Source organism: Bos taurus, chromosome 1, assembly GCF_002263795.3.
Source record: "Bos taurus isolate L1 Dominette 01449 registration number 42190680 breed Hereford chromosome 1, ARS-UCD2.0, whole genome shotgun sequence".
Taxonomy (NCBI): domain Eukaryota; kingdom Metazoa; phylum Chordata; class Mammalia; order Artiodactyla; family Bovidae; genus Bos; species Bos taurus.
Window position 1 is genome coordinate 26220556 of NC_037328.1, and position 27387 is coordinate 26247942.

Here is a 27387-nt window from a genome sequence, read left to right on the forward strand (position 1 = left end):
CAAGTATCAAATGTATATGTTCAGTTTGCTATACATTATAAAAACAACTCTGACCTCAGTTCTTTCTTAAGTAAAAAAGAGACCTCATCCTTGTCTAGTATTCAATATCTCAACAATCCAGTACAGAAATTATGTAACTTATCATTATTTCCAATAAGCCTAAATCAGGTCAAATTTACTTATTATCAATTATATTTATTCATTTAGTATTTATTCATTGGGGGGAATAAAAAGCCTAAGTAAAAACACAAGTGAAAGTGAAGTCGCTCAGTCGTGTCTGACTCTTAGCGACCCCATGGACTGCAGCCTACCAGGCTCTTCTGTCTATGGGATTTTCCAGGCGATAGTACTGGAGTGGGGTGCCATTTCCTTCTCCAGGGGATCTTCCCGACCCAGGGATTGAACCCGGGTCTCCCGCATTGTAGACAGGCGCTTTACTGTCTGAGCCACCCACCCCTCAATCTCTTTACTAATGATCTAAAAAGAACACTGTTTGAAATGGCTCTTCTGTCATCCACAACATCAACTTTTTAAAAGTACCTTTTTTTTTTTTATAATCATAAGTATTTTAATTTTATTTTATTTTTAAACTTTACATAATTGTATTAGTTTTGCCAAATATCAAGATGAATCCGCCACAGGCATACATGTGTTCCCCATCCTGAACTCTCCTCCCTCCTCCCTCCCCATACCATCCCTCTGGGTCATCCCACTGCACCAGCCCCAAGCATCCAGTATCGCGCATCGAACCTGGACTGGCAACTCGTTTCTTACATGATATTCTACATGTTTCAATGTCACCCTCCCAAATCTTCCCACCCTCTCCCTCTCCCACAGAGTCCATAAGACTGTTCTATACATCAGTGTCTCTTTTGCTGTCCCGTACACCAGGTTATTGTTACCATCTTTCTAAATTCCATATATATGCGTTAGTATACTGTATTTATGTTTTTCCTTCTGGCTTACTTCACTCTCTATAATAGGCTCCAGTTTCATCCACCTCATTAGAACTGATTCAAATGTATTCTTTTTAATGGCTGAGTAATACTCCATTGTGTATATGGACCACAGCTTTCTTATCCATTCATCTGCTGATGGACATCTAGGTTGCTTCCATGTCCTGGCTATTATAAACAGTGCTGCGATGAACATTGGGGTACACGTGTCTCTTTCCCTTCTGGTTTAAAATGCCATATCTATCAGTTTTAATTGTGCAGTACTCTAAATTTTCTCCTAATAACACTGACCCACAAAATAAATGCCCTACAGCTAAAGCTAACTTTAACAACCATTGAAATATTTTCTTACTCTCATAATTTTGCTATAAAGCAATTACTCAGCTACATTTTGTCTTATACTTATTTTAGTATTTTCCATAGGTGTGTTTATACTGGCACATTATTTATCAAGTAGAGAGTATAACAGTTTAAAAGCAATTAAAATGCTCATGGTGTTTTAATCAGTTTTGCAAACTTTATGTAAGATATTAATAGGTAGTAATTTTTAATTAATACAAAATCTTTTAAAAAATGAAATAAAAAGAAGCATATTGCATTTTAAATTGTTGAAATAAGGCTCAGAGGACACCAGTTGCTGTATAATGTAACTATTCTAGTGATGACCCTAATGTTTGGAATATATAGAAATGATTTGTGAATCTGTAAGGATGAATACTGTTCAGCATCATTATTCATTCTGTGTATACCTATAAAATATTTAAAATGATAGCAAGCAAATAATAAAATTTGATACATATAGATGCATTGATAAGCCATAATTTTCAATTATCTTGCATATTTAATTTATCCAGGTTTATCACAAGAAAAGGCTGTCCTTAATGTCAAACAGTCTAAAATCATTCTCTTTATGATTATTCTCTCTTAAACAATGAGTTACCTCAATCATTTATGTCCTAGTAATTCTGGATAAAACAGAATAAATATATCAATGTAAATTAACTTAGGATTTTTTTACACTATTCACAAAATCACAACATAATTTCACATCTTAAAGTTATGTAAGATTGTTGGTAATGAATTTAATGTTTTAAAATGAGCTACCCATAAATGACTAGAGCAAGAGACTAATCTACTTTTTCAAATTTCATTCTCAGGCTGAGTAATGCAGATGCTTCAGATTCACACAACTCAGTTACATCTTTCCAGGTTGCTTTCATTATTTCAGAATGTAGGTTTCTAAAGATGGTTACGAAGTCATCCATCTATATAATTGAGCAATGAGAAAGATGTATCCACTGTTATGTAGATGAATAAATTCCAGTAAAGCTCATAACACAATGGAAGATCCATGATGTGCTGTTTACTAGTGTGGTGCTGTGTCCGTATTTGTCACAGAATCACATTATGTACCAATTATTTCTTGTACCTGACTGCTCTACTTATTTCTTCAAATACTTGCTTGGCAAAAAAAAAAAAAAAAAGTAAGATAGTGTTTCAAGTTCTCTATAGGAAGGTTATGTGGAGAATTGCTTTTTCTTTTGAATAATTTTCAAGATTTATATCAATTTGTGTGAAATAACTGAAAGCAACCCAAAACCTTCATGAGTAAATCAAAGAAATCTAAGGGAATGTCACATCTTCAGCAGTCATTAGAGTCAAAATGGCTATCTCTGAAAGGCTATAAGAACACAAGAAGCTCTTTACTTTATCCTTTCTACCAAAAAAAAAAAAAATAAAGGAAAAGAATCATAGGCCATAATGCTACTGAGTCTCAATCAAATCAAATACCATTTAAAAAAAAAAAAAAAAAAACAGCAGGAGTGGAGCTCAGCATCCTATTTATGCCACCGGATCAGAACAGTTAGGAGAGGGGAAGCCATTCTCACAAATCATTCTCTTGTTAAATTCTGTAGTGGGACTTCATTAAACCTCTTGGCTCTTAGCAGTCCACTTTCAGCCTGTTCACAAAGAGCTCAGCTGGCAATACTGACTCTTTAAAAGTCTTCAATCACACATTGTCTTTGGGGGTTTTCTTCGTATAACCACAAATCATTTCTTTCTCATTAGCTCCTCAAATCTTCAGTTAAATTTTCTTAAAACATTATTTTTAACTACAAAGCAACTAACAGCAACAACACAAAAAGCCACAACAAATCCCATAAGGGGGGTATTCTGAATAAGTATTGAGTTCAACATTAAGAGTAGCAATACATATAATAGGAGGTGGTAAATATATATATATATATATACACACACACACATACATATAAAACACTCTGTGTGTGTGTGTGAGTGTGTGTGTGTGTGTATCCCATTCCCTGAAGCCCTGAAGTGCTGTTTACTCTAGTACCACTGACTTTACCGGGCCTTTGTGGCTTACTGCCACGTGTCATGAAGAATCATTCCCCAAAGAACCAGCCTGCCATCTCTTGTCAGACCGTGGCAAACATGTCTCACACATATCAAGCTTCTTAAATTCATCAGGTAAAACTTAGAGGGCCTCATAATATGTGTTTCCTCAAAATGTTGAACTCACAGTTTTGGGGTTTTTTTTTAATCTGAAATATTTTATTTACCATTTCAAGTAGTGAACTCACAGTCCTTAACAACAATCTTGGATTATAGTAAACCTGACTTGAACCTGCAAAAAAGGCCCTCTGACACTGTTAGTTTTGGCTCTGACTCAAATAACCACCTTATTGGTCAGAAACAATGTACTATTATACTGCCAGCTTTTCTGAAATCAGCAATTTAAGCAAAGTGTTCCAACAAATGATTTAAATGAAGTCAACATCAAAGAAAGGGAATTCAGAACTGAAGGGTCCAGTTTTTTCTCTCTTACTTCTTTTCTCTTTAGATATTATACCAGCTCTAAAAAGCAATATGACTCTTAAACTCAATCAGATCTCATGTGCTGATAAAAAGCTAAACATGGTGAAGCCTGTTTATGGGAACCACAAACTTACAAAAAGGCCTTTCTTTTCTCTAGAGTTTGTTTTTGAATGCAAGTTTATAGAAGTTTATCCCTCACTACTGGCAATAAAATCCACAATCAACTACATTGTTTTATTTCTACTCAAATTTTAATTTTACATCCTGAAATAATTATATAGTGGTCCAGTAAAAAAAAGGCCAGACATACAACATGCGATATTGTGTAAGATTCACATGCGGTTTGGTAATCTTCAAAGCTGTTATTTCACATCTTAGAAAAGGTTCAATGCACAAATGTGCATTTGTTTTAAATCTGTACTTCTGATCCATTTTTGAGACTGTTAAAGTTTTAAATTATATAGTAGTTATTACTGGAGACCATCTATCAAATGATTTTTAACTCTAATTAACTCAATTGTTCCAATATATGGATTATAACTATGGAAGAAGCAATGAATGGAGTATTATTTATTTCAGCAGGAAATTTAGCAGCATTGAACATATTAGGGGGGGAAATAATTATGTTTAAAGATCAAAGGGAGTCATGTTAATTATGGATCTGTTTAAAAAAAAAACTATTTGGGTCTCAAATGTACATCAAATACACACAATTAATAAAAACAAAAAACATTTTAAACTAAATGTAGAATTTTTTGTGTGTATCTAACTTATTTTCTGTTTCCTGAAGCAACTAGAATAAGAATTGACATTTTTTTTAAAACCACAGTTACAGAAGACTTGATAGTCATTTTTTACTTAAAAGTGTTTACCGTGTAAAGTGTATCTGTGTAAAGTGATGGAGGTGCACGTATGACTCTGACTTTAATCTCTTCATACAGCCAGTGACAGGCACCTAAAGGGCACGAAAGCTACATGCAGTCCTGATTCTGACACATATGAAGACACGTCGCTGGAATGACCTCTTTCTCTTTCTATTCCTTCTTCATACCATCTTTATTGCTTCTTTTATTGAGCATTTCAATGCTTCACAGTGTGCTACCATTTCATATTAGCTCATTAATTTCCACAAAGTCCTATGAGGAAGACATTCTCACTCCCATTTTACAGATGAGAAACCTAAGAATCAGAGATTTCATTTCTTCTATATTCAGCTTTTGAATCCATATGTGTGTCAGAAAAGAGTGTGTTATTAGTTCTACCCTACAGAATTTTCCTAAAGCAGCAGCAAAAATATGTCCCTAAAACACAGTCCAACAAATATTGAGGACTGATTTTGACAGACCGGTCTCAGTATTAAAGAACCAAAGAAAATTATAATTGCATACAAGCAAAACAATTACCAAACTATGCATCAATCAGCTATAAAAAACTTTCAAATCTCTATGGTCAAAATAAATATTACTGGGATTCTAATGGGTTTTAAGGTGTTTTGGAAGAAGATGAGAAAAATAACCATAACCACCACCACTTTTGCATAAGCAATTCATAACCCATAAACCACTTTTTTTAAATATAAATTTATTTATTTATTTGGAGGCTAATTACTTTACAATATTGTATTGGTTTTGGCATACATCAACATGAATCCACCACGGGTGTACACATGTTTCCCATCCTGCATGCCCCTCCCACCTCCCTCCCCATATCATCCTTCTGGGTCATCCCAGTGCACCAGCCCCAAGCATCCTGTATTATGCATCGAACCTGGACTGGCGATTCCTTTCATATATGATATTATACATGTTTCAATGCCATTCTCCCTAATCATCCTCCCTCTCCCTCTCCCACAGAGTCCAAAAGACTGTTCTATACATCTGTGTCTCTTTTGCTGTCTCACATACAGGGTTACCATTACCATCTTTCTAAATTCCATATATATGCATTAGTATACTGTATTGGTGTTTTCTTTCTGCCTTACTTCGCTCTGTATAATAGGCTCCAGTTTCATCCACCTCATTAGAACTGATTCAAATTTATTCTTTTTAATGGCTGAGTAATACTCCATTGTGTATATGGACCACAGCTTTCTTATCCATTCGTCTGCTGATGGACATCTAGGTTGCTTCCATGTCCTGGCTATTATAAACAGTGCTGTGATGAACATTGGGGTACACGTGTCTCTTTCAATTCTGGTTTCCTCGGTGTGTATGCCCAGCAGTAGGATTGCTAGATCATAAGGCAGTTCTATTTCCAGTTTTTTAAGGAATCTCCACACTGTTCTCCATAGTGGTTGTACTAGTTTGCATTCCCACCAACAGTGTAAGAGGGTTCCCATTTCTCCACACCCTCTTCAGCATTTATTGCTTGTAGACTTTTGGATAGCAGCCATTCTGACTGGCATGAAATGGTACCTCATTGTGGTTTTGATTTGCATTTCTCTGATAATGAGTGATGTTGAGTATCTTTTCACGTGTTCGTTAGCCATCTGTATGTCTTCTTTGGAGAAATGTCTGTTTAGTTCTTTGGCCCACTTTTTGATTGGGTCGTTTATTTTTCTGGAATTGAGCTTCAGGAGTTGCTTGTATATTTTTGAGATTAGTTCTTTGTCAGGTGCTTCATTTGCTATTATTTTCTCCCATTCTGAAGGCTGTCGTTTCACCTTGCTTAGAGTTTCCTTTGTTGTGCAAAAGCTTTTAACCATAAACCACTTTTATGAGACTGCTTTTATTTTCTTAATTGTTTTTTAAACTTTCTATCATGTTTGATGTTTACAGTCCATGTACATTCACTTTCTTTTCAACAGATGAGAACACTGACTCAAAGAAGTTAACTGACTTGTGGGGCAGTCCTTGATTGGCTCAGACAGAGAATGGTACATGAACATCAGTGATGCTCCTAAGACTGCAATAAGCAATGAGACTAAGAAGGCAAAGTAAACAAAGTGTACCTGCAAGGAAGATATTAAGCTGAAGATATTAAGAAGAGGTGGCAGGAATACACAGAAGAACTATACAAAAAAGATCTTCATGACCAAGATAATCACGATGGTGTGATCACTGACCTAGAGCCAGACATCCTGGAATGTGAAGTCAAGTGGGCCTTAGAAAGCATCACTATGAACCAAGCTAGTGGAGGTGATGGAATTCCAGTTGAGCTATTTCAAATCCTGAATGATGATGCTGTGAAAGTGCTGCACTCAATCTGCCAGCAAATTTGGAAAACTCAGCAGTGGCAACAGGACTGGAAAAAGTCAGTTATCATTCCAATCCCAAAGAAAGGCAATGCCAAAGAATGCTCAAACTACCGCATTCACCTCACACGCTAGTAAAGTAATGCTCAAAATTCTCCACAGCAGGCTTCAGCAATACGTGAACTTCCAGTTGTTCAAGCTGGTTTTAGAAAAGGCAGAGGAACCAGAGATCAAATTGCCAACATCCGCTGGATCATCGAAAAAGCAAGAGAGTTCCAGAAAAACATCTATTTCTGCTTTATTGACTATGCCAAAGCCTTTGACTGTGTGGATCACAATAAACTTTGGAAAATTCTGAAAGAGATGGGAATACCAGATCACCTGACCTGCCTCTTGAGAAACCTGTATGCAGTTCAAGAAGCAACAATTAGAACTGGACATGGAACAACAGACTGGTTCCAAATAGGAAAAGGAGTACGTCAAGGCTGTATATTGTCATCCTGCTTATTTAACTTCTATGCAAAGTACATCATGAGAAACATTGGGCTGGAAGAAGCACAAGTTGGAATCAAGATTTCCGGGAGAAATATCAATAACCTCAGATATGCAGATGACACCACCCTTATGGCAGAAAGTGAAGAGGAACTAGAAAGCCTCTTGATGAAAGTGAAAGAAGAGTGAAAAAGTTGGCTTAAAGCTCTGAAGATCATGGCATCTTGTCCCATCACTTCATGGCAAATAGATGGGGAAACAGTGTCAGACTTTACTTTTTTGGGGCTCCAAAATCACTGCAGATGGTGACTGCAGCCATGAAATTAAAAGACACTTACTCCTTGGAAGGAAAGTTATGACCAACCTAGATAGCATATTCAAAAGCAGAGACATTACTTTGCCAACAAAGGTCCGTCTAGTCAAGGCTATGATTTTTCCAGTGGTCATGTATGGATGTGAGAGTTGGACTATGAAGAAAGCTGAGTGCTGAAGAATTGATGCTTTTGAACTGTGGTGTTGGAGAAGACTCTTGAGAGTCCCTTGGACTGCAAGGAGATCCAACTGGTCCATTCTGAAGGAGATCAGCCCTGGGATTTCTTTAGAAGGAATGATTCTAAAGCTGAAACTCCAGTACTTTGGCCACCTCATGTGCAGAGTTGACTCATTGCAAAAGACTCTGATGCTGGGAGGGATTGGGGGCGGGAGGAGAAGGGGACGACAGAGGATGAGATGGCTGGATGGTATCACTGACTCGATGGACGTGAGTCTGAGTGAACTCCAGGAGCTGGTGATGGACAGGGAGGCCTGGCGTGCTGTGATTGTTGGGGTCGCAAAGAGTCGGACACGACCGAGCGACTGAACTGAATCTCCAAGGAACTCACAGTCAACTGAGCAGATATTGAAATGCAATAAGGGTGGCAACAGAATCCAATGCATCCATGAACACGTATCCCTAGCCTGATACTGGGGTGAGGACTGTCTGCAGAGCTTTCTGGAACATGCCTACCTAAGCTGTGTCGACGGACAGGAGTAGTTACAGAAGAATTACGGAAGTAATTACAGATAGAAGATGTAGAAGATAGGTCAATGGGGGCAGGGCATTTTAGACCAAGACTTAGGAAAAGAAAAGCCCAGACATAATGGACATGGTGACATTTACATGAAAAAAAAAATGTGAACAATATAATACTACTACCCTGAAGTCAGGAACCAGAGAGGACTAAGTAGCTAGGCAGAGCAGTATTGAAGTATTTTGAATCCTATCATTAGAGATGGGAAGCATGACTATGTTTTATGGATGGAACTAATATTACTCAATCTGTGTTTCACGTCAACGTACCTGTTGTGTGGAAGATGGATTCTATGAGACAAGATGGAGGCAAAGAAACTGGTTAGATGTTAATAGTTTCACTGGGCAAGAGATAATAAAGCAGTGATAAGAAGATACGAAAGGTGTTGACAGATATTTAAAAAGCAAAATAAATAAGATTTTAAGGTGACTGACATTTGAGATATGGAAGAGTAAAGCATGACCCCACCAACACCTAAGCTGCCTACTACTGTGTATCTGCATGTTGCATTTCCACCAGCTGAAATGAAGAATATGGAAAAATTCAGCTTCTTACGGCTCATCTGCACCTGTGTTCACTGCATCACTACTATTTCCTCTGAATTAATACTCCCACACTGGGTAAGGAGAATCTTAAAAGCTTAGGCAAACCTGAGAGTTCCTTCTTGTTTTACTGAAAATCATAACTATGGTTCAATTCCCAATTCATTGGGGTGTTAAATAGGGGTCAGTCATAGACTGTAGTGCCCAAGATATTTCAGCAAAGGTTTTCTGTTTTTGTTTTGAGGCACAGAGTTCACCAGCAGCAAAAAGAGGAGCTCTAGGAAACATTCCATCAGTAGCAATAAAATCAGCAAAAAGACTGCACTGGTCTTTTTTTTTTTTTTTTTTTGCCATTGTGTCTCTCTGGTCCCAGTCAATCTTAGGCTTCAAGGCTCAGCGTTCCAGAGGGTGTCAGTGGATAATCAATTCTAACGAAGAAGCGCTCTGCTCCTTCATTGCATGGAAGGCAGAATACTTATGGGAAACATCAGACAAAATAATATTTCTTCAGGACAGAATAGAATGCGCATCCTTGTGATGATTCATGTGAACATTCCTATTGTATGCCAAGAATACATTTAAAGAGATAGCAACATCATTCATGATACCATATTTTAGAACTAAAAAAAAAATAATAAAATAATAAAACAGGTGATGAAATGGAGAGAATGGAGCAATTTCACATCAAGGGAAGACAAATGGACAAGCACTTATAGGAAAAGAGCTGGAGTTTCACAGAAATCCCATTTGTCTGGTTACAGAGCATCACCTGGTTTAGAGATGTGTGGCATCTGCCTTTTCTTTTAACAGAGCTATTGCTGAAAGGGCAGAGAAAGCAACTGTTTCTTAAGCTTCAAAGACTAACTGGTCCCTGTGAGAGGCCTGTGGAGAGTGCAGTGGGGTGTGAACTGAACGTCCAGCTTCCGGTGTCTGACTGGCCCAGCACTCAGGGCTACAGGGAAATGAAGGACTGTATGTCTTTTAGTGCCTATTGTAAGAAAGACATACAAAATGGGATTAGATTTTCTTAATGGTTCAAGTCAGCAGAGATAACATGTGATTGCTTGGGAAATGGCTGGTATATGGAAGTTCTTTTTCATTTCGGTTTCCTGTGACAGACACAGCAATGGGAATACGATCACTCTGGTGATAGAGAGTCACAAATTTACTTTGTCAATGAAATTGTGACAGTAATAAGAGCTGCTTTATCTGTGAAGTAGCAAAGGGAGTGGAAAGATTAATAATGCCATCGACTTTACCCTGTTTAAGCAATGAATATCACTGAACCAAAGAACTGTAAAAAAATCTTAGGGTGGAGGACAAACTTGGAAATGGGAGAAATTTGGAGTTAAAACTCTTGAGGTTTTATCAACTATCTTTCTTTCAACAGAGCATGCTTCAAAACATGGAATTATTTAAAAAGCTATAGATATGATTGCCATCATAAATCCAAATTTTAAATATTTTTCCATTACTAGAAGTGCTAAATAAAGTTATTTTTCTTCCCTTATTTTTCTATAAGTGTCTTGAAGGGGCAACCATCATGATTTTCTAAAAGGCTACTTTCAACAAAGAAACAAATGTACCCACTTTTTACATTAACTATGAATTTATTCAAAAATGAAAACAAGTAGGAAAACAGGTTGACCATCATGTAATTTCACATGATGAAGAATCTCAAGGCCCACCTGGCGCACATCTAATAAAGGCCTAATAGGTGTAGGTTAAGATAGTAAAATTACATAAAACAAACCCACAACCATTCTCAAAACACCAACCAGAGGCATATATTTCAACAGTTTCAATGGCACACTGTTTAAAAACTTGGCTGGGTGCCTCTCTGCATCTATTCTGTTCCAGTTGGACTTTACATTTTATAGGTATGTCACAACCTATAAAATGGTTATATATACCACATTATATATCTATTTCCTTAAAAGATGGGGCCATTGTGCAATATGCAACACTAGTTTAGAAGATAATTCATTTCTACCATGACAGCAATCTTAACACTTGTTGACATTAAAATGCAAATATAATAATGATTCAGTGACTGAACAACAACAACATAATCAATCAAAATTGACACAATATTTCTTTAAAAAGACGCTTGAATTTGTTTGTGTATTTTAGGTTTACAAATAGAATTCTTGAGGAGGTGTGTAAATGTTATTACCGGATGGAGGGAAAATGGTGCATACAAACACAAGGCATAAATATAACAATATTGATGATTTACATCTATAGATAATAATATTTTGATTATTTCAGAAAATGACAGAATATCAAGTTTAGCTTGACTGAATTTTCTGGTTAACTCAGAATTAAATAGAAACACTTTTCTATTGCTATCATTCAAAACAGCATTACTTCATCATTTTTTATTGGTCATGTAATGGACATTAATAATTTTTCAATAGGTCAAATTACTACAGATCCTTTGAGTTGCTGAACGTTTTTCCATGACAGTAACACCCCATTACACATGAAATGTAATCATTTTTGAAATCATTTCTATTCCCAAAGGGTCATAATTTTCATTAAATTATCTAGTTATTTTGCATAACCTCAACATTAAATCTAGCACTACCTTTGATGGCATTAACAAGATCCAGCACATTAAGTTTAAAAGTCAAAGTTTTTTTTTTTTTTTATAAAAATGTAATGATTTATATTTGAGAAGAGTTTTAATAATGTGTTACATAATAAATTATCATGATTATATTACTTTAGATTTCTCATTTACAATTGCAAAGGAAGAAGTGTCTAGAATTATCTGAACATTATTATTTTTCTTATGAAATAACTAATATTATTAAAATTAAACAATGAAGCTATCACTAACAATAACACTTGTATAGTACAATGCTCCTTACTTATAAAACACTTTGTAACACACAATATGTTAAGCTTTTTATATGTATAATCTAATTGAATACTTGAAAAATGCTGTGAGGTTGGTATTACTGTCCACTTTTTATACATGGAGCAACTAAGACTCAAGAAATGTAAATAACTTTTTCTAGGTCACACATTAGGTAAACGACAGAAATAAGATTCAACAACATTCCATCTGACTCCAACGTCTATACTCTTCACTACACAATTCTTTGTAATGTACTTCTTCCAGCTCTGGTAATTCCCGAACTCTAGAGTAATTTTTAAAGCCCTTTATTCTTTCTGTAAGTTCATCCGATAACTTCTCATTACAAGGACTGATGAGCTTGCATGAAAACAAAAAATAAAAACAAGTTTCTGTGCCCCAACGAAGATCTATTAAATCAGGTTCTCAAAGGGGCATGCCTAATAACCTGGATATTTAATAAGCTTCAGATAAGCTCAGATATATATGATGAGATATTTCAGATAAGCTCAGATAACAAACTTCATCTAAGTTTAGGAAACCCTGTCAAGCCCCAGGTTTTACTTTGCTCCTTTCAAACACAGACCACCAGGCAGTCGTCACAGATGACAAGCTCTTCAAATATGATTTAATGGAACCTACTGTTGGCACTCAGAATCAAAGTCACCAGAAGATGTTGAATTTCCCCTGGGACATCCCTGTGAAACTTCTACCACTCCAGTAGAATTCTTGTTGGAGTTCAAATGCCTATTTCAAATTGTAACAAGCATTATATAACGTGTCTACTAGATGCCTAGTACCATGTTAAGCACTGAAGAGTGCATAATAGAAAAGTCAAAGAAATCACGAGTTGAGAATGGAATATTTAAGGAAATACACAGATAAGGTCTCTAAAAGAGCAGAATTGAGATTTCAAAGAAAAAAATCAAAAAAGCAAGTAATTCTTCAATCAGGGTTAATTTTAAAATGTTAGAACCAATTATAAGTGTACTGGGGATGGAAAATCAAATGCTCATCCTTACTTAAGAAACTTTTTTTCCCCAAAACTTCTGCCTGGAGCACAAGGATCTATTGCTCAACATCAATTCTAAAAATTAAATATTTATTGCATTTGGAATGAGGAAAGGAAAAGGTTATTTTTAAGCTCATACTGACTCCAATAGTGCCTTTTAAAAGTGAACCACAAATAAAATACAGAAATCAAAAACAACTATGCTACTAAACTTCTCATAACTGTTTCCTGCTGTCAAATGAATTCATTTTTTGATTAGTTTCCTTTGCAGTAACTAGTGTTTTTCTTCATTTAATCTCAAGGGAAAAAAAAATACATATACAGCTTTTCAAGATACCCTTGAAAACTTTCCTTTGTTTCTACTCCTTAGTTATCTTTTGCTGTTGGTGATCATTTTACTTTCTTGCACATTTGTGCATATTATTCTAGCTGTATTGTAATGCACATATTTTAATACTTGAATAAGATAATAACTTCTCAACAATATACAGATATTTCATAAGTTTATTAAAAAAAAAACCCTATGCAGTTGAAATAAGAACTTCTAAATTCCTTAAGTAATTTTGGATTTGATCATTTCTACCCCAGTTTTCACTGAAATCCAGGCTTAGGAACACAAATTCCATATGGACAACTTAAGGCTGAATTAACTTTGGAATTGAGTATAAGATTGCAGGAAGAAACTCTATTTTGATTTCAATGTCTACTATAGACACAGAAGAACAGCCATTATTTATAAAAGCATCAAATTCCCAAGGTAAAGGACTTTATAAAGTGAAACATTTCTTTGACTAATGTAACAGACAGTCAAACTCCCTGTCACCACTGCCTGGAGATAGACACACCTTTTCATGTCTTGTATTCATCCTGGGCTACTTTCACTCCCTCTGGAGGGCTTTTGAACTTGAACTTGACATCTCTTAAATTTATGCTTTTTCTAAATGCAAAGGGCTTTTTTTTTTCCTTGCAGTTTTAGTCTTATGTGGAGTTCAAATCTAACTTAGATTAAAGAGAAGGAGTCTAGGCCCTAGAAATTCAATGTTTGTTCTTGATCTTTTCTCTTTTTTTTCTTTTGTTTTTATGAGGTTGAGCTGAAAACCCCAAAGTGGGACATAATGGCTTTAGAGACAGGAAGGAAATATTCTTTATTCTTTTTTTTTTTTTCCTAGTGTAAAAAGCCCACAAGGCTCTTTTGTAGAAAGCCCACAGTAGAAGCACTCCCTCAAAAGGCACTTTTTTCTTCATAATAGCCTTAGAGGAGACAGTGCTCAGAAATGATGACAGAGCAAGTGTTGCTAATGTCATACTCAGAAACAAGCTAAGTGGTTTATGGCCAAAATCCCTTTTTACTCTATATACTTGTCAAAATATGGATTTTTTTTCATCAACACAAAGTTCTTTAAAGGTCACTGTCTCTCAAATTCCACAATAAATAATGTCCCTAAAAAAAAAAAAAAAGAAGGTTCTCAGATAAGATATAGTAAGAAATAATCAGCATGACATCATGGAAGAGGGAAAAAGATATTATGAGAGTGAAAAAAACATATGAAATTATGGACTCAAAGGAGTTAACAGAACCATTTCTGCATAGCAGTTACAGACATGACTTTGACGTTCAAAAACTTGTAGAATATGGCATCCATTTTGGTTCACATCACACCAAATAATAAATCTTCATCAAAATTAGCAAACTACAAACGTGATTCATTCACTCAACAAATATTTACTGAGTGTCTGTTAAGTCACAGGCGCTGTGTGCACAGATAAAGACTGCAAAAGACCCTACTCTGTGGATGCATCTTACATTCTAGAAGGAAACAATCTTTTCACCTTTTTGTTCTGAACAGACACTTGAAAGTGCATGACCTAAAGGAACAGTAGATTTATTTCCATTTAAAGATCAAATTTTTTTGGCAATACTGTCATTTAATTAAAGCTCTATGTTTGAAGACCCAGAGATTGAAGCACATTCTCTTCCTCTACTTGCCCAAGACGAAAAAGCTCTTGTACTTCCCCTGTAACAAACACTTATAGGGCTCCCAAAGCAAAACAATAATTTCCTTTAAATATGTTTGAAATAAAATATACATAGCACTATTTAAAGTCTATAATTTATACAAACTAATTTATCATATTCTAAAATATCAATGTTGTATCTCATATTATAAGTCAATCTCAAAAACGTTCGCTAGATCTTACCTTGGACCGTCAGAGTGGCTGATGCTTCAGCTTTTCCAACCATGTTTTCTGCAACACAAGTGTATGACCCCATGTCACCAGCTGTCACCTTCCGAATTTTCAAGGTATGATCATCTCTGATTTCATATCTAGTGACATAACAAAAGAAAGCACAGTTAAGTAAGCTTCTACTTGAAGAATCCCATCGTTACAATTGTGGCATATTTAGACATCAACTCACATGCAATATTCTCTTCAGAAAATTTAAAGCAAAAGGTAAATAATGTGGCAATCCTCTATGTAAGCATGCACATAGAAATGAGCATTTTTTTATATTCACAGGGGCAAAAATATTACACTACTTTTTAAAAATAAAGCTTATTTATTTTTAGTTGAAGGATAATTATTTTACAATATTGTATTGGTTTCTGCCAAACATCAACATGAATCAACCACAGGTATACCTATGTCTCCTCCCTCTTCAACCTCCCTCCCACATCCCTCCTCATTCCACCCATCTAGGTTGTTACAGAGAGCCCCCTTTTGAGTTCCCTGAGTCATACAGCAAATTCCCATTGGCTATCTATTTTACATATGGTAATGTATATCTTTCCATATAACTCTCTCCATATATCCCACCTTCTCCCTCCTTCCCACTTATGCAGCCATAAATCTGTTCTCTACATCTGTATCTCCATTGCTGCCCTGCAAATAGATTCATCAGTATCATCTTTCTAGATTCCATACATATGCGTTAACATATGATATTTCATTAAGCTACTTTTTAACAGAATATTTTTGGGCAAAGTTGGCACTTATTCAGTTCTTTCGTCAAGCTCCTGTACTCAGAGTAAAATTTAGGTGATCATTAAATAAATTCTTATTTATTTAAATAAATTATATGTCAGAATTTAAGTCTTCTGTAGGTTTTCTATTTTAAAATTCTTATAACAACTTATAAAGTATTAGGCTCATCTCCATTTGGCAGATGAGAAAACTGAGACATAGGAAGGTAAGGTAAACTGGCTTTGTTCTTCAGCTATTTTAATGGCAGAGTTGGTATTTGTACCCAGACAGTCTCATACTAGAATTCTCTTGCCTTGTCTCATTTTCCTTTTTCTTAAATTTTGGATGTCCCTTGAAATTTCACTTTAATATTCTTTTTACTCTACATGAAATCCCTGAGTTAAACTATCCAGTAGGTTATATTGATCGACTACACAAATATTTCTAGCTCCTATTTTATGTAAGTTCAAATTCATTATATTGACTAGTAATTAGACATTATATCCCACAGACACCTACTATTTAATATGTTATATAAAATTTTCTTTTCTTACCCTAGCACATAAAACAACTCCCTCTCCTAACACAATCTACCTGTCTTCCTTCACCAGTTCCCTATATGTAACAAATCATTCAATTCATCAGTTTGGTCTTGATAATGGACCCCTATCCTATTTCCATCTTATCTCCCCATTCAGGCAGTTCACATCTCTTATCTGGACAACAATGGTGACCCAGCCACTGGCCTCACCCCCATTGATGTGATAGCCCTAATGCTAAAAATTTTATTTTCTCCAAAAAGCAATCGGGTTCATAGTAATGTCTCTCTTGGCTCATCAAGTATATATATAAAAATCCTTTAATCCATACAAAGTCTTGTGAATTCAGCCTCTCTGTCTCCAGCCTGATTTCCCATATCTTTGCCCCAGGCCCCATGTGCTGCCACGCTAACTTTCCACCACACAAAGCATTCTTAGATTTGTGTCGTTTTATGATATCTCTTTTCCTGAATATTCTTCTCCTCTTTCTGTTTATCAAGTTGATATGTTTTTCAAGACATTGCTTCTCTGTCACTTCCCTTTGAGAACTCTCTCCTGATTTTCTGCTCCCACAGGTCTACCTTTATGCAATAAAAAGGTTTGCTATGTTACTCTGAATCTATCCATACATGTCTCCTTTGGTGAGTTCACTGACAACAGAAGCTTTATCTAAACCATTGCTGTAACCTGCAAACCTAATAGGGGCTCAAGGTATGTTTGGTGAATGAATGGCCACAGGAGAGATGACAACCTCAAGACAGTGCCTGAAAGTTTCATTTCATTACCTCATTCCCTAAGGCTGGGAGTGTATCTCTGCTTCTAGGCAATTTAAGGATTTGACAGATACCAAGAAACTTTGACCTCTTCTACCATTCCCTGGTGATACTGTAGCCAAGGAAAAGGAAGTCTGCTTTTTAATTGGTTCATAGTTATATCTATAATGCTGTACCTCCCTTCCCTACCTGCTCCCATGTAAGACACTGGTATTAACTGTAGTCTGTCTGGACAAAGAGAAAACTGTTTAAGGAACAGCACATCTTACAAGGGTTCCTGGGCATGTTGGGGTCATGAACGTACAGTTTTATCTGAAACTCTCAGAGAAAGCATGGCAACCTTCTGATTCTAATTATCTCTGTTACTGTGTCTGGTCCAAGGAGATCAAAGAGTCCAGAGAAAACCATTCTAGTGGCTTATATGTGAACAGTGGTCAGATGAGAACCACAGAAATTCCGGGTAGATGAATCCCATCATTAAAATCTCATTCATACCTGGACTTGGGCAGTTCCCCATCATCTTTCCTCCATCGTACGGTGGGCACGGGGTCACCTCGGGCCTCACATTTAAATTCCGCACTGTCATCCACAGTGACTGCCAAGTTACTAGGTCTCTTCACAAAGGATGGTCTCTCTAAAATTAGAAAAAGTCATCTCAAAAAAATACAGAAACTTAAAGCCATTTTGGATGTTATTGAAGAGCAGATTTAGAATTTAAAAAAAGTATTCCACAGAGTTCCCCACTTCTCTCTTGGTGTGGTGTCTCCTCCTATTTGTCTTTCTATGTCTCGGCTACTTTATTTAAGGCTGCTTTACTAATTTCATCTGTCTTTTTTCCATTCCCCAAATACTTGTTTACCTTCTAGAAAAGGCCATTTCTTTTTCCCTTGGTGTTGTTTAGTCGCTCAGTCATGTCTGACTCTTTGTGACCCCAAGGACACTAGCCCTTTGTCCATGGGATTCTCCAGGAAAGAATACTGGAGTGGGTTGCCACTTCCTTCTCTAGAGGATCTTCCTCACCCAAGAATCAAACCCGCATCTCCTGCATTGGCAGGCAGACTGCTGCATAAATGTACTAAATAATAATAAGAGATTCACTTTACAGTTAAGCCAGTCAAATAAAACTGTACTTACCTAACACAGTGAGCTCTGCTACTTCACTCTCACGCTCCCCAACCATGTTGGTACCAACACAAACATATTTGCCTGCATCACTTTTGCGGGTGTAAGTAATCATGAGCTTTCCTCCTCGTATCTTAAAAAAAAATTTTCACATGAATATCATTAAAATTGCTTTAGTAATTTTTATATGACGGGCGTCTTTGTAAGTGAAGTCAACTTTCTAAGCATGCAAAGAAAGCCTAAATCAAATAAAAAAGCTGATGTGTAGTATTCGCCATATTTATAGGTAATAATTTTAAACAGAATTTATTCCAAAGGTACCATATAAAAGAGGCAAAATATTTCCTTACCTACATTTCTTGTAACAGTATTATATTCTGTATAACTAGAAATTTCTGTTTCCAGACGGGCTGGGTTCTTTCATATTATTTAATTAAAGGAAAACCAAAAAATTGCATAAGCAATTTGGTTAATAAGTGGAAAAAAGAAAAAGGGAAATTTTTTAAATTCATGTATATTTGATTTATAATACTGTGTTAATTTCTGCTGTATAGCAAAATGATTCAGCTATAAATATATGTACATTCTTTTTTATATATTTTTTTCATTATGGTTTATCACAGGATATTGAATACAGTTCCCTATGCTATATAGTAGGACTGCGCTGTTTGGGAAATTCTTAATACTATGTGACTATAATTAATATGCAAATACATATTAGCTATAAGTAATTTCAAGAACCATATTCTAGTATTATAAGATGTGGAAACAAAACTATTTCTCATTACTTAACTTGCCAGAGTTGCTTTAAAGGAATATATCTTAATTTCCAAAACATTGCAGAAACTGACATGTCCTAAAAAACATAGATTTTATTTCTGCCCAACAGTTTCTTAGGGACTTAGGAGGCAGAGACTGAACAGATCCCAATAAATCATCTGGAAATTCATTTGGGTACACTCTTGAACACTTAATTACTTGAAGAAGAATTAATTACAAATATAAGCTGACTTACAGTACAGTAAATAGGCTGAAGCTAATCATGAATTAAGATTGGGATGAGGAAATTGAACTATTTACTTAATTTAATATGCTTTTGGTGGGGAGTGGAGTCCAGTTAACCAAGAATATCTATAAAGCTCTGAACCTTAGAAAAGTTTTGTCAGGAGAACTTCCAGAATGTTTGTTTATGGAGGTTTTGATCTCAAAGTTATTCTGTATAGTCTACAGATTAAACAAAGGAGGAAACAAAAAAATTGAAGAAAGCAAGCAAGGAGGGGAGGAAGGGAGGAAGGAAGGAAGGAACCATTCAAATAGAATTTTGTTTTTCATCCTACACCAGGAGTTTCCTACCTTATAACGGTGGACGTCACACTGTTTTGAAATGCCTAAATTGCTTCATTTCGATTCATATACCCCAAACTAGAGATTGTAACCAAATCCGTATGTATTAGGAAAAATCAAATATTAACAAAGTGATTTTAATTTGGGGGGCTTTAGAACTTGATTTTTTTGAGTCCTTTTATTTAAAAAAAGATCATGATTCTCCAGGTATCATTTTGAGAACCTTCTTGTAACTTTTCTCTACATCATTCACGATTCTGTCCTTCATGCTTAGAAAAACGTCTGCATAGTCACCTGAAAGATTCTTGATGAATGCAAATGGCTTTTGTAGATAAAATTAGTGTATTATTTAATGAAGCATTTTTATAAATGTTTTTAGCAGTTACAAGATATGTTAATGACAGAATTATTCTTTTCATATATACTTACCTAAATTCTCAAACAGAATAAAACTAACAAATAAATGTCACATGAAAAAAAAAAAACCTTCCAAAAGTTAACTACTGTCAATACTTCGTGAACATTTTTCTTTTGTCCCTCCCTCTCTCTCAGTATAGATGAGTAGATATGGATATAGAGATATAAAAGATACATCACACACACTTTTACTAAAGAAAAATCATGTGATATATGCTTTTGTATAAGCTGCATTTTCAATTCAACGATATACTACAATACACAGGAGTCCATCACATAAAGAATATTATCACACACCCAGAATGTCAATAGTGCTGAGGCTCACAAGCCTTGTTCTGAAGACTTGGCTCTGACCTAAAGATAAATGCTGAATTAAAATGACAAAAGGAGGGAGGGATTAAAATTAAATAATATTATAAATGCTTATTCTATCTGAAAAAAGCAGTGAGAAGACTCCCCAGATCAGTATAAATGCTCCTACATAACTTCTATCCCATCAACAAGACATTTTCATTATAAAATCCTACATTCCACCCTATACTCACAGATAATAAGGGTTAAATAGCCCAAAATGAACATTACAAATTAAATGGAAAATCAAACAAACCTCACTAAAACTGGGAGAAACTTTTTTCCTTGAGATAATAGAGACAGAAATTGACAAAAGTGAAGGAAGAAACAAAAAAGGTACCGAAAACAGAAACAGAAAAAATAATGGATGAAAATGACAGTCTTCAATTTCCATAAGTTCAAACTAATTTTGGCATTATGTCAATGGCTGAATTGAAACAGATCAAACCAAAAGCCATAATTCTAGTCTCTATGGTCACAAATGTAGACTGCATGGTGACCTCTTCTTTTCAATAAGCAAAAGAATAGAAAAAAAAAAACAAAAACCTAGTGCTGTAACCCCAATCAAATATAACATATCGCTTTTAAACAGTAACCTACTGTTAACCATCACCATTTTATGTTGAGTCATATAAAAATATTGATTGTAAAAGGTGACTTTGTATATTCTAAATCTTAGTGCCCCTTTGTAAAACCAAAAATTGACATTTCCTCTCTCTTCAGAGAAAGGAAAATACGTCTTCTAACACATACAAAATACTATAACTGTGAAAATAGCACTATTTAAAACAAGCTAAGAAATATTTCTTGGCAGATTTCTTCCTGCAGCTGGATCTGACAGCCGAACTGTAAACCTATCAAAAACGAGTTTGTATAATGAACAGACACAATATTAAACATTGCACTGCAGCAGGACTACTTCAATTAACATAATCCGGGTAGTGGAGATGCAGAACGTGTTAAGCTTTCAGACAATATGCTGGCATCTAGCCTGTGTCAAAAATCCAAGCAGAGGTCTCTCTTCCTCATTACCATCTACCTAACCAGCCCTCAGTAGTAACCACATTAGAAGCCCACATTTCCATAAGCTCTAGACAGCGCTTAAAGGAGGGGCCTCAGCTATCTACATACTAGATGAAAACAAAAGCTTCCCAGTGGTGTTGCTCCTTTTGGGGAAGGAGCCAGAGGAGGAGAAAGGAGGAGATGGCGAAAAAATTTTTAAGTTTCAAATAACTTTACGCTTTATATTTTTCTTCAGAATCAGTCTCAGGTTAAAAAAAAAATAGTGACATTAAGGTAAGGAATACCTCAATGTATTTGATATGTGAGATTCTTATATACTAGCATTTTGCCTTTAAGAAGCTATAAATGATTTTTTCCTTAGGGGTAAAAGCCTTCTCTCCTAGTACTTAAAGACTTCTCTGAAGTCATTGAAAATCCCTTATAGAATGCTTTCATCTCCTTTATTGTGTTGTTTACTAACAAGATTATATAGAAAACTCAGGAATAAGATGTAGCTTGTCAAACAAAAGTGGAGAGAACCATTTCATATTTTTTTTCTGGTGAGCACAAAAAAAACTACAATCAGAATTCTTATTTCCAGAATACAAGAAGGAACATTATCTCTGCACACAGAGAAGCAAGCTTTCTTTTAGAAAGTAAATTAAGGTTTTTGTCTGGTTATTCTACGGCATATACAGCTTACCCTGCAATCAGTGCTTAAAATCAGAAATAAAGATGAACTTAAAATGAACTTCTTGGTATGTCTTCATTTTCTACCCTAAAGCAAGTCAGATGATTTGCAGTATCTGTTACACAGGAATTTTTTTTTCAGGCATCACCCCCACAATGTTATCCGTACACCTCTAGGTTAACATACTAAACCAACTGGGGCTAATTAACTAGTTCAGCTACACAAAATCTTTTCTGCTTTTAATTACATTAACCTAATGTGACTTGAATTCAGCAGACCAAAAACGAAACCACTAATTATATTAAGGGCTTCAAAGACGATTTCAAATTGCTAACCACCAAACTGTCATATAATTTATCTCATTTCCTTAAGTAGATGTTGCATTCAAAATCTGTGTTTCTCACTATAAATACTATTTTTAAAATAGATCCTAACAATGGATTAAAAGAACACTGACTTGGAATGCTAGAAGAGAAATATGTTTAAATAATACATAGAAGACACAAATAGGTGTCATTATACCTATGGGAAATTGGGAAGTACTTAATTTTTACAATTTTCTGAAAGATTAAAGGCTCAGAAATATTCATTTACAGTAGTAAAGACAACAGCAGGGTTAATATGAGTGGCAGTTTTAAAGCACCCAGGTTTAGAAAATATTTTTTCTGAAAAATGATTCTTTATCATGTTTTCACATTGCTTTGCAAAGTAAATGAGCAGAGAGGCTGTGAATTATAGCACCAGGTATCATCCTTAAACAATTCACTACTAAGTCTCTTTGGACAGAATATCTCTTGATAGCAATGCTGTCAGTTCTGCCTGGATCTCTGACCTGAGCAACAGATACCCAGCTGTTGTCAACTAAAGGAAGAGTACTTTGCATGGGTTTAAGACTTAATGACCACCAGACGCCAGTACCCCAGATGCCAGTCATAGCCTCTGGACATTCACCACGGTGAACTAAACCTCAGGGCAGTTTTGGATAGTCCTTAAGGACTCCTTTCAACAGAGACATGTTAAGAAGAGTCAGAGCAACAGTTTTTATTTCTTTAACCTTTAGCATTAATTCAACAACAGTAACAACAAAAACCACCCCCCACCAAAGATATCTTATTTGATCAGGGAGCAGAGAGTGATAGGAAGTGAAAAAATACCCATCACTTTCCAGTCTGGTTGCAAGTGTATCAACCATTAATGTGAACAATTCCAAATGAAGCATCCATGCCTTCTAACATATACCATATCAACTTTCAAAAACAAAGGTTGCATTCTAAATGAAGGAAAAATACTGCTGGCAGTGCAATTATACTGCACATATGATAGGCAATGAGTTTGATAAAATACATGTCCCACAGCAATCTAAAAAGTTAGAACCAAATAAAAGATAATTCACATAATTTGGATCTTATATACTATCAAAGAATACAGTCTTTCTTATTTGGCAATATTTCTTATTCACACTCTCAGGTAAGCAGTTCAATAAGAACAGTTAATAGGAAAAAAAAAAAAAGAACAGTTAATAGAAAGCCATGCTGAGAATTAAATAATTTTATGTTTTTACTAATCATGGTTTAATATCAAATATAGGTAATTTATATTTTTTAATATACATATTCATAGTTTTGCTGTTTTACTTTTTGGAACATAAATTTTAATGGAGTTAGCAAGTAGATCAAAATTTAAATTTTTGAAAAACTTTAGTTATCAAAACACATTGATATAAAATAATTTATATCTACCACTCGAATCATCAATACTTAAGTATAGACAGAAATTTCAAGAACTTAATCTTTATTCTATTTATCTGTACTAACCTTGTCACACTAATGTTTTTAAAAGTGATTTTGATGTATCCATAACAACATGATTTCATATAAAATCTCCAACATAAGTTTTCTTTTAGATGAATAAACAAAATAATAAACCATGGTTAGGCAAATCACAGTCCTTCTTCCTGGCTAACAAAGTTTATTTCCACTCTACTTTTCATAAAGGTTATTGCCTCTTAATATATTTCCAAAAAAAATTCAACTCTTTCTATTTCTGCTTCATTCTGGTTCACAGGGACCTTTAATAAAAGGAGAGAGAAGAGAGAGACAGGGGAAAAGAAGGAGGAGAAGAAGAAGAAATGCATTGTCTTAAATACTTCCCACTCAAACTTCTTGATGAGATGTATCCTGATTTCATGCTGGTTATCCAAAGGCTGTTATACATAGCTGCCATGTACTCCGGAGAAGGCAACGGCAAGCCACTCCAGTACTCTTGCCTAGAAAATCCCATGGATGGAGGAGCCTGGTAGGTTGCAGTCCATGGGGTCGCTACGAGTCGGACGCAACTGAGCGACTTCACTTTCACTTTCCACTTTCATTCATTAGAGAAGGAAATGGCAACCCACTCCAGTGTTCTTGCCTGGAGAATCCCAGGGACGGCAGAGCCTGGTGGGCTGCCGTCTATGGGGTCGCACAGAGTTGGACACAACTGAAGCGACTTAGCAGCGGCAGCAGCAGCCATGTACTCATGACCAGTTCAATATGGACTCCTCATACAAAATGAGAGACTGTACAATACAGGTGGGTTAAACTAAGAAAAATAAATTATATGCTATTATTTACAATATATTCTCAGTATAGATTATAAAAAAAAAAAAAAACAGTAAGATTTCCATCACACTGAAAATTTTTCATCTGAACCTTACTTATCCATTTACTTGTCCATTCTTATGCCAATCATCCTTGGTCTTTATAGCCTACTTAATGGTAGGACTGACGTTCACGAGATTTTCACACACAGAACGTCTTGTACAACAAAAGGATGCCTAGGTAAGTGCATACACACTGTAAAGAAATTATGAAAATGACAAATTGAAAACAAATGACTATTCTACATTTTACCTGGTGACATTAAAAGGGAAAGTGTTACAAGGGGAAAAAAATAAATAAATAAGTTATTGTAGATCTTTCAACTGTTCTCCTAGGCGTGGAATTGAGAGGAAAAACAGGCAATTAGGATCTCTCCTTTGGCATTCCATATTTGCTTGGGCTACATGCATACAAGAGAACATGATCCAATTTCATTTGTTTGCTGGGCCACTTTACAATACCATTTAAAAACCAACATGATTTCTGCCAAGAGTTTAAACACACTCGATCATCAGAGAGAAGCAACAAGAGACTCATGCAGAAAAAAGCAATTATCCCAGTGGGGACACGTGGCTCTCTCCACAGCTTGGGGAGCTGCCAGCTGAGAACACAGGCCTGGGAGAATTGCTGCTTAGGACTATGGCAGCTGCGTTTCTCTGTGATTTTCATTTCTCCAACTAAACTTCTCATTTCTTCCTCATAGCAGTTTATAAATTGGTAGTTGGCTGTTTGATGCCACAGAAGCACACCTAGGATAATTTGATTATAGACTAACAAGGGCTGTACTGCTAATTGCAGGCAAGTGGGAGCCACCCTGCAGAGAGACATAGTTAAGTTAAAGGGAGAGGATGATTTTCTGTGTGAAAGTGTAAATTATTACCTTTCTGTATATCTAGTTTATATCACCAGATGATCTTGCCATGAATCCTAATTTTAACAAGGAATAATAATTAAAAAAAAATAAAAAAGGAAGTCCTGTCTTTTTAAAAGACACCTATTTTGCTTGCTTAAGTGTGGTTCAAAGTCAATATGAAGACCTGGGTTTGGCATTTTCTTCTGGACACCATTTTATTGAACCAGTCAACCAGGAAAGCCGTCTCTAATTTATTGTATTCCAAACTAGGGACAGACAACTGCCGACTGCCGGTGAAACAGAGAGCAGATGAAACAGTGAGGGCTTTTAGCTGATTCCCCAGGTGTCTGGTTCCCAAGTCATTAAGATCAGAACCCCAAAGTGAATCCTATAAAAAGGAGGCAATATAAAAGAGTGGTTTGAGAAGAAAACCACTACCAGCCATCCCGGCAAAGTAAGTTAAGTTGATTGATTTTTACCTCTGAAAATTCTACATATTACATGGTAGTATTCTACATGCATATGAGAAATTAATTTAGTTCCCAGCCATTAAAGTTAATGTATTAGTTCCTTCACGGGTCTCATGAAACAATGTCCTGCTGTTTTAAAGGTAAAAACAAAGTCTTATGGGCAATTTTCACTTTCCTACGAAAACAGGTTTGCTTTTTATCACCTCTTCCAACCATCTGGCTATAATTCTGAATTTACATACAGTCACTGTTAGGATAGCCTGAAATAAAAATCTATGGAGGAATTATGACTATACTCTAGAAATAAAGATGACAAATGCTCATCATATTTGAGGGGAGAAAAGCTCATTTTTAAGCACTTGGCTCTTTTGAGTTACATGTCCACCAGCTGAAAATACTTTTCAAACAGTAAGTCCTTTTTTTTCCTCACCACGGGTTCTTACGCTTAGCTCTTTTCTATAGTTTTGGTCCAGTGTGAGAATTTCCCTTACCACCAAATGCCTTGCTAAGATAATGCCTTTTCCAGAGACACTATTTTGTTATTTGTGAAATTTAAATTCACTTGTATTATGAAGAAAAATATAACCATGGCAGACGAAGTCCAAACCAAGGCTGAGAATGCAATAGCTTCTTGGATTCAGAAATGCAGAATGACTTTATAGAAATGAAGTACAGAAATTAAGTAAGCATACTTGTTTATGTAAATAAATTTGTAACCTGCAAAAATAAATAAGCAATAAAAGCATTTAATACTTTTTATTTAACATTTAATACTGTTTATTAAGATTCTATACAAGTAGGAAGATCCCTAAAATAAGCCATAAATTGAAATAAACATGCATCCCTGTTCTGTGGTATTTTAATCTAAAAGAGTCAAGAGAACAAGAAGCGACTTGCATGTGACAAGCTTAATTGATTAATCAGAGTCAGGGCTCATCAGACAGGGTCAGAGATTCAATATCCATATGGTCAGTTGCTTCACTCTCTTTTATTGATCACAAGACTATGCCGGAACCTAGCTCACTTATTTGGCAAATTTGTGCCTCATTTTGTAAGAGACATATGATAAGATAAAGGATGATAGATAACCCCCTCTTCTCCACCACAACACATGGCAAAACAAATGAAAATATATCTACATACTACCTAAGAGAAAGCCAGTAGGATCATTTACACACGTGAGGGACAGAATAGAATCTTGAGGAGAAAGGTCTGATCTAGGGCTTAAAGGAACTCTTTTTTGTGGCTTACATTAATCT

At 35.5% G+C, this 27387-nt stretch overlaps 1 protein-coding gene across 10 annotated transcripts in view; it reads right to left on the reverse strand.

The window, feature by feature from the left end:
- The window catches only part of ROBO1 (roundabout guidance receptor 1), a 1295994-nt gene that overhangs the window by 104037 nt on the left and 1164570 nt on the right, over positions 1-27387 (reverse strand). For all 10 annotated transcript variants that reach the window (XM_059885533.1, XM_059885537.1, XM_059885531.1 and 7 more), the window contains 3 exons: positions 18374-18494; positions 17735-17873; positions 15163-15290 (listed from right to left, as the gene is read on the reverse strand). In XM_059885533.1, coding sequence (XP_059741516.1) covers positions 15163-15290; positions 17735-17873; positions 18374-18494 — 388 coding nt within the window. The remainder of the gene's footprint in view (positions 1-15162; positions 15291-17734; positions 17874-18373; positions 18495-27387) is intronic.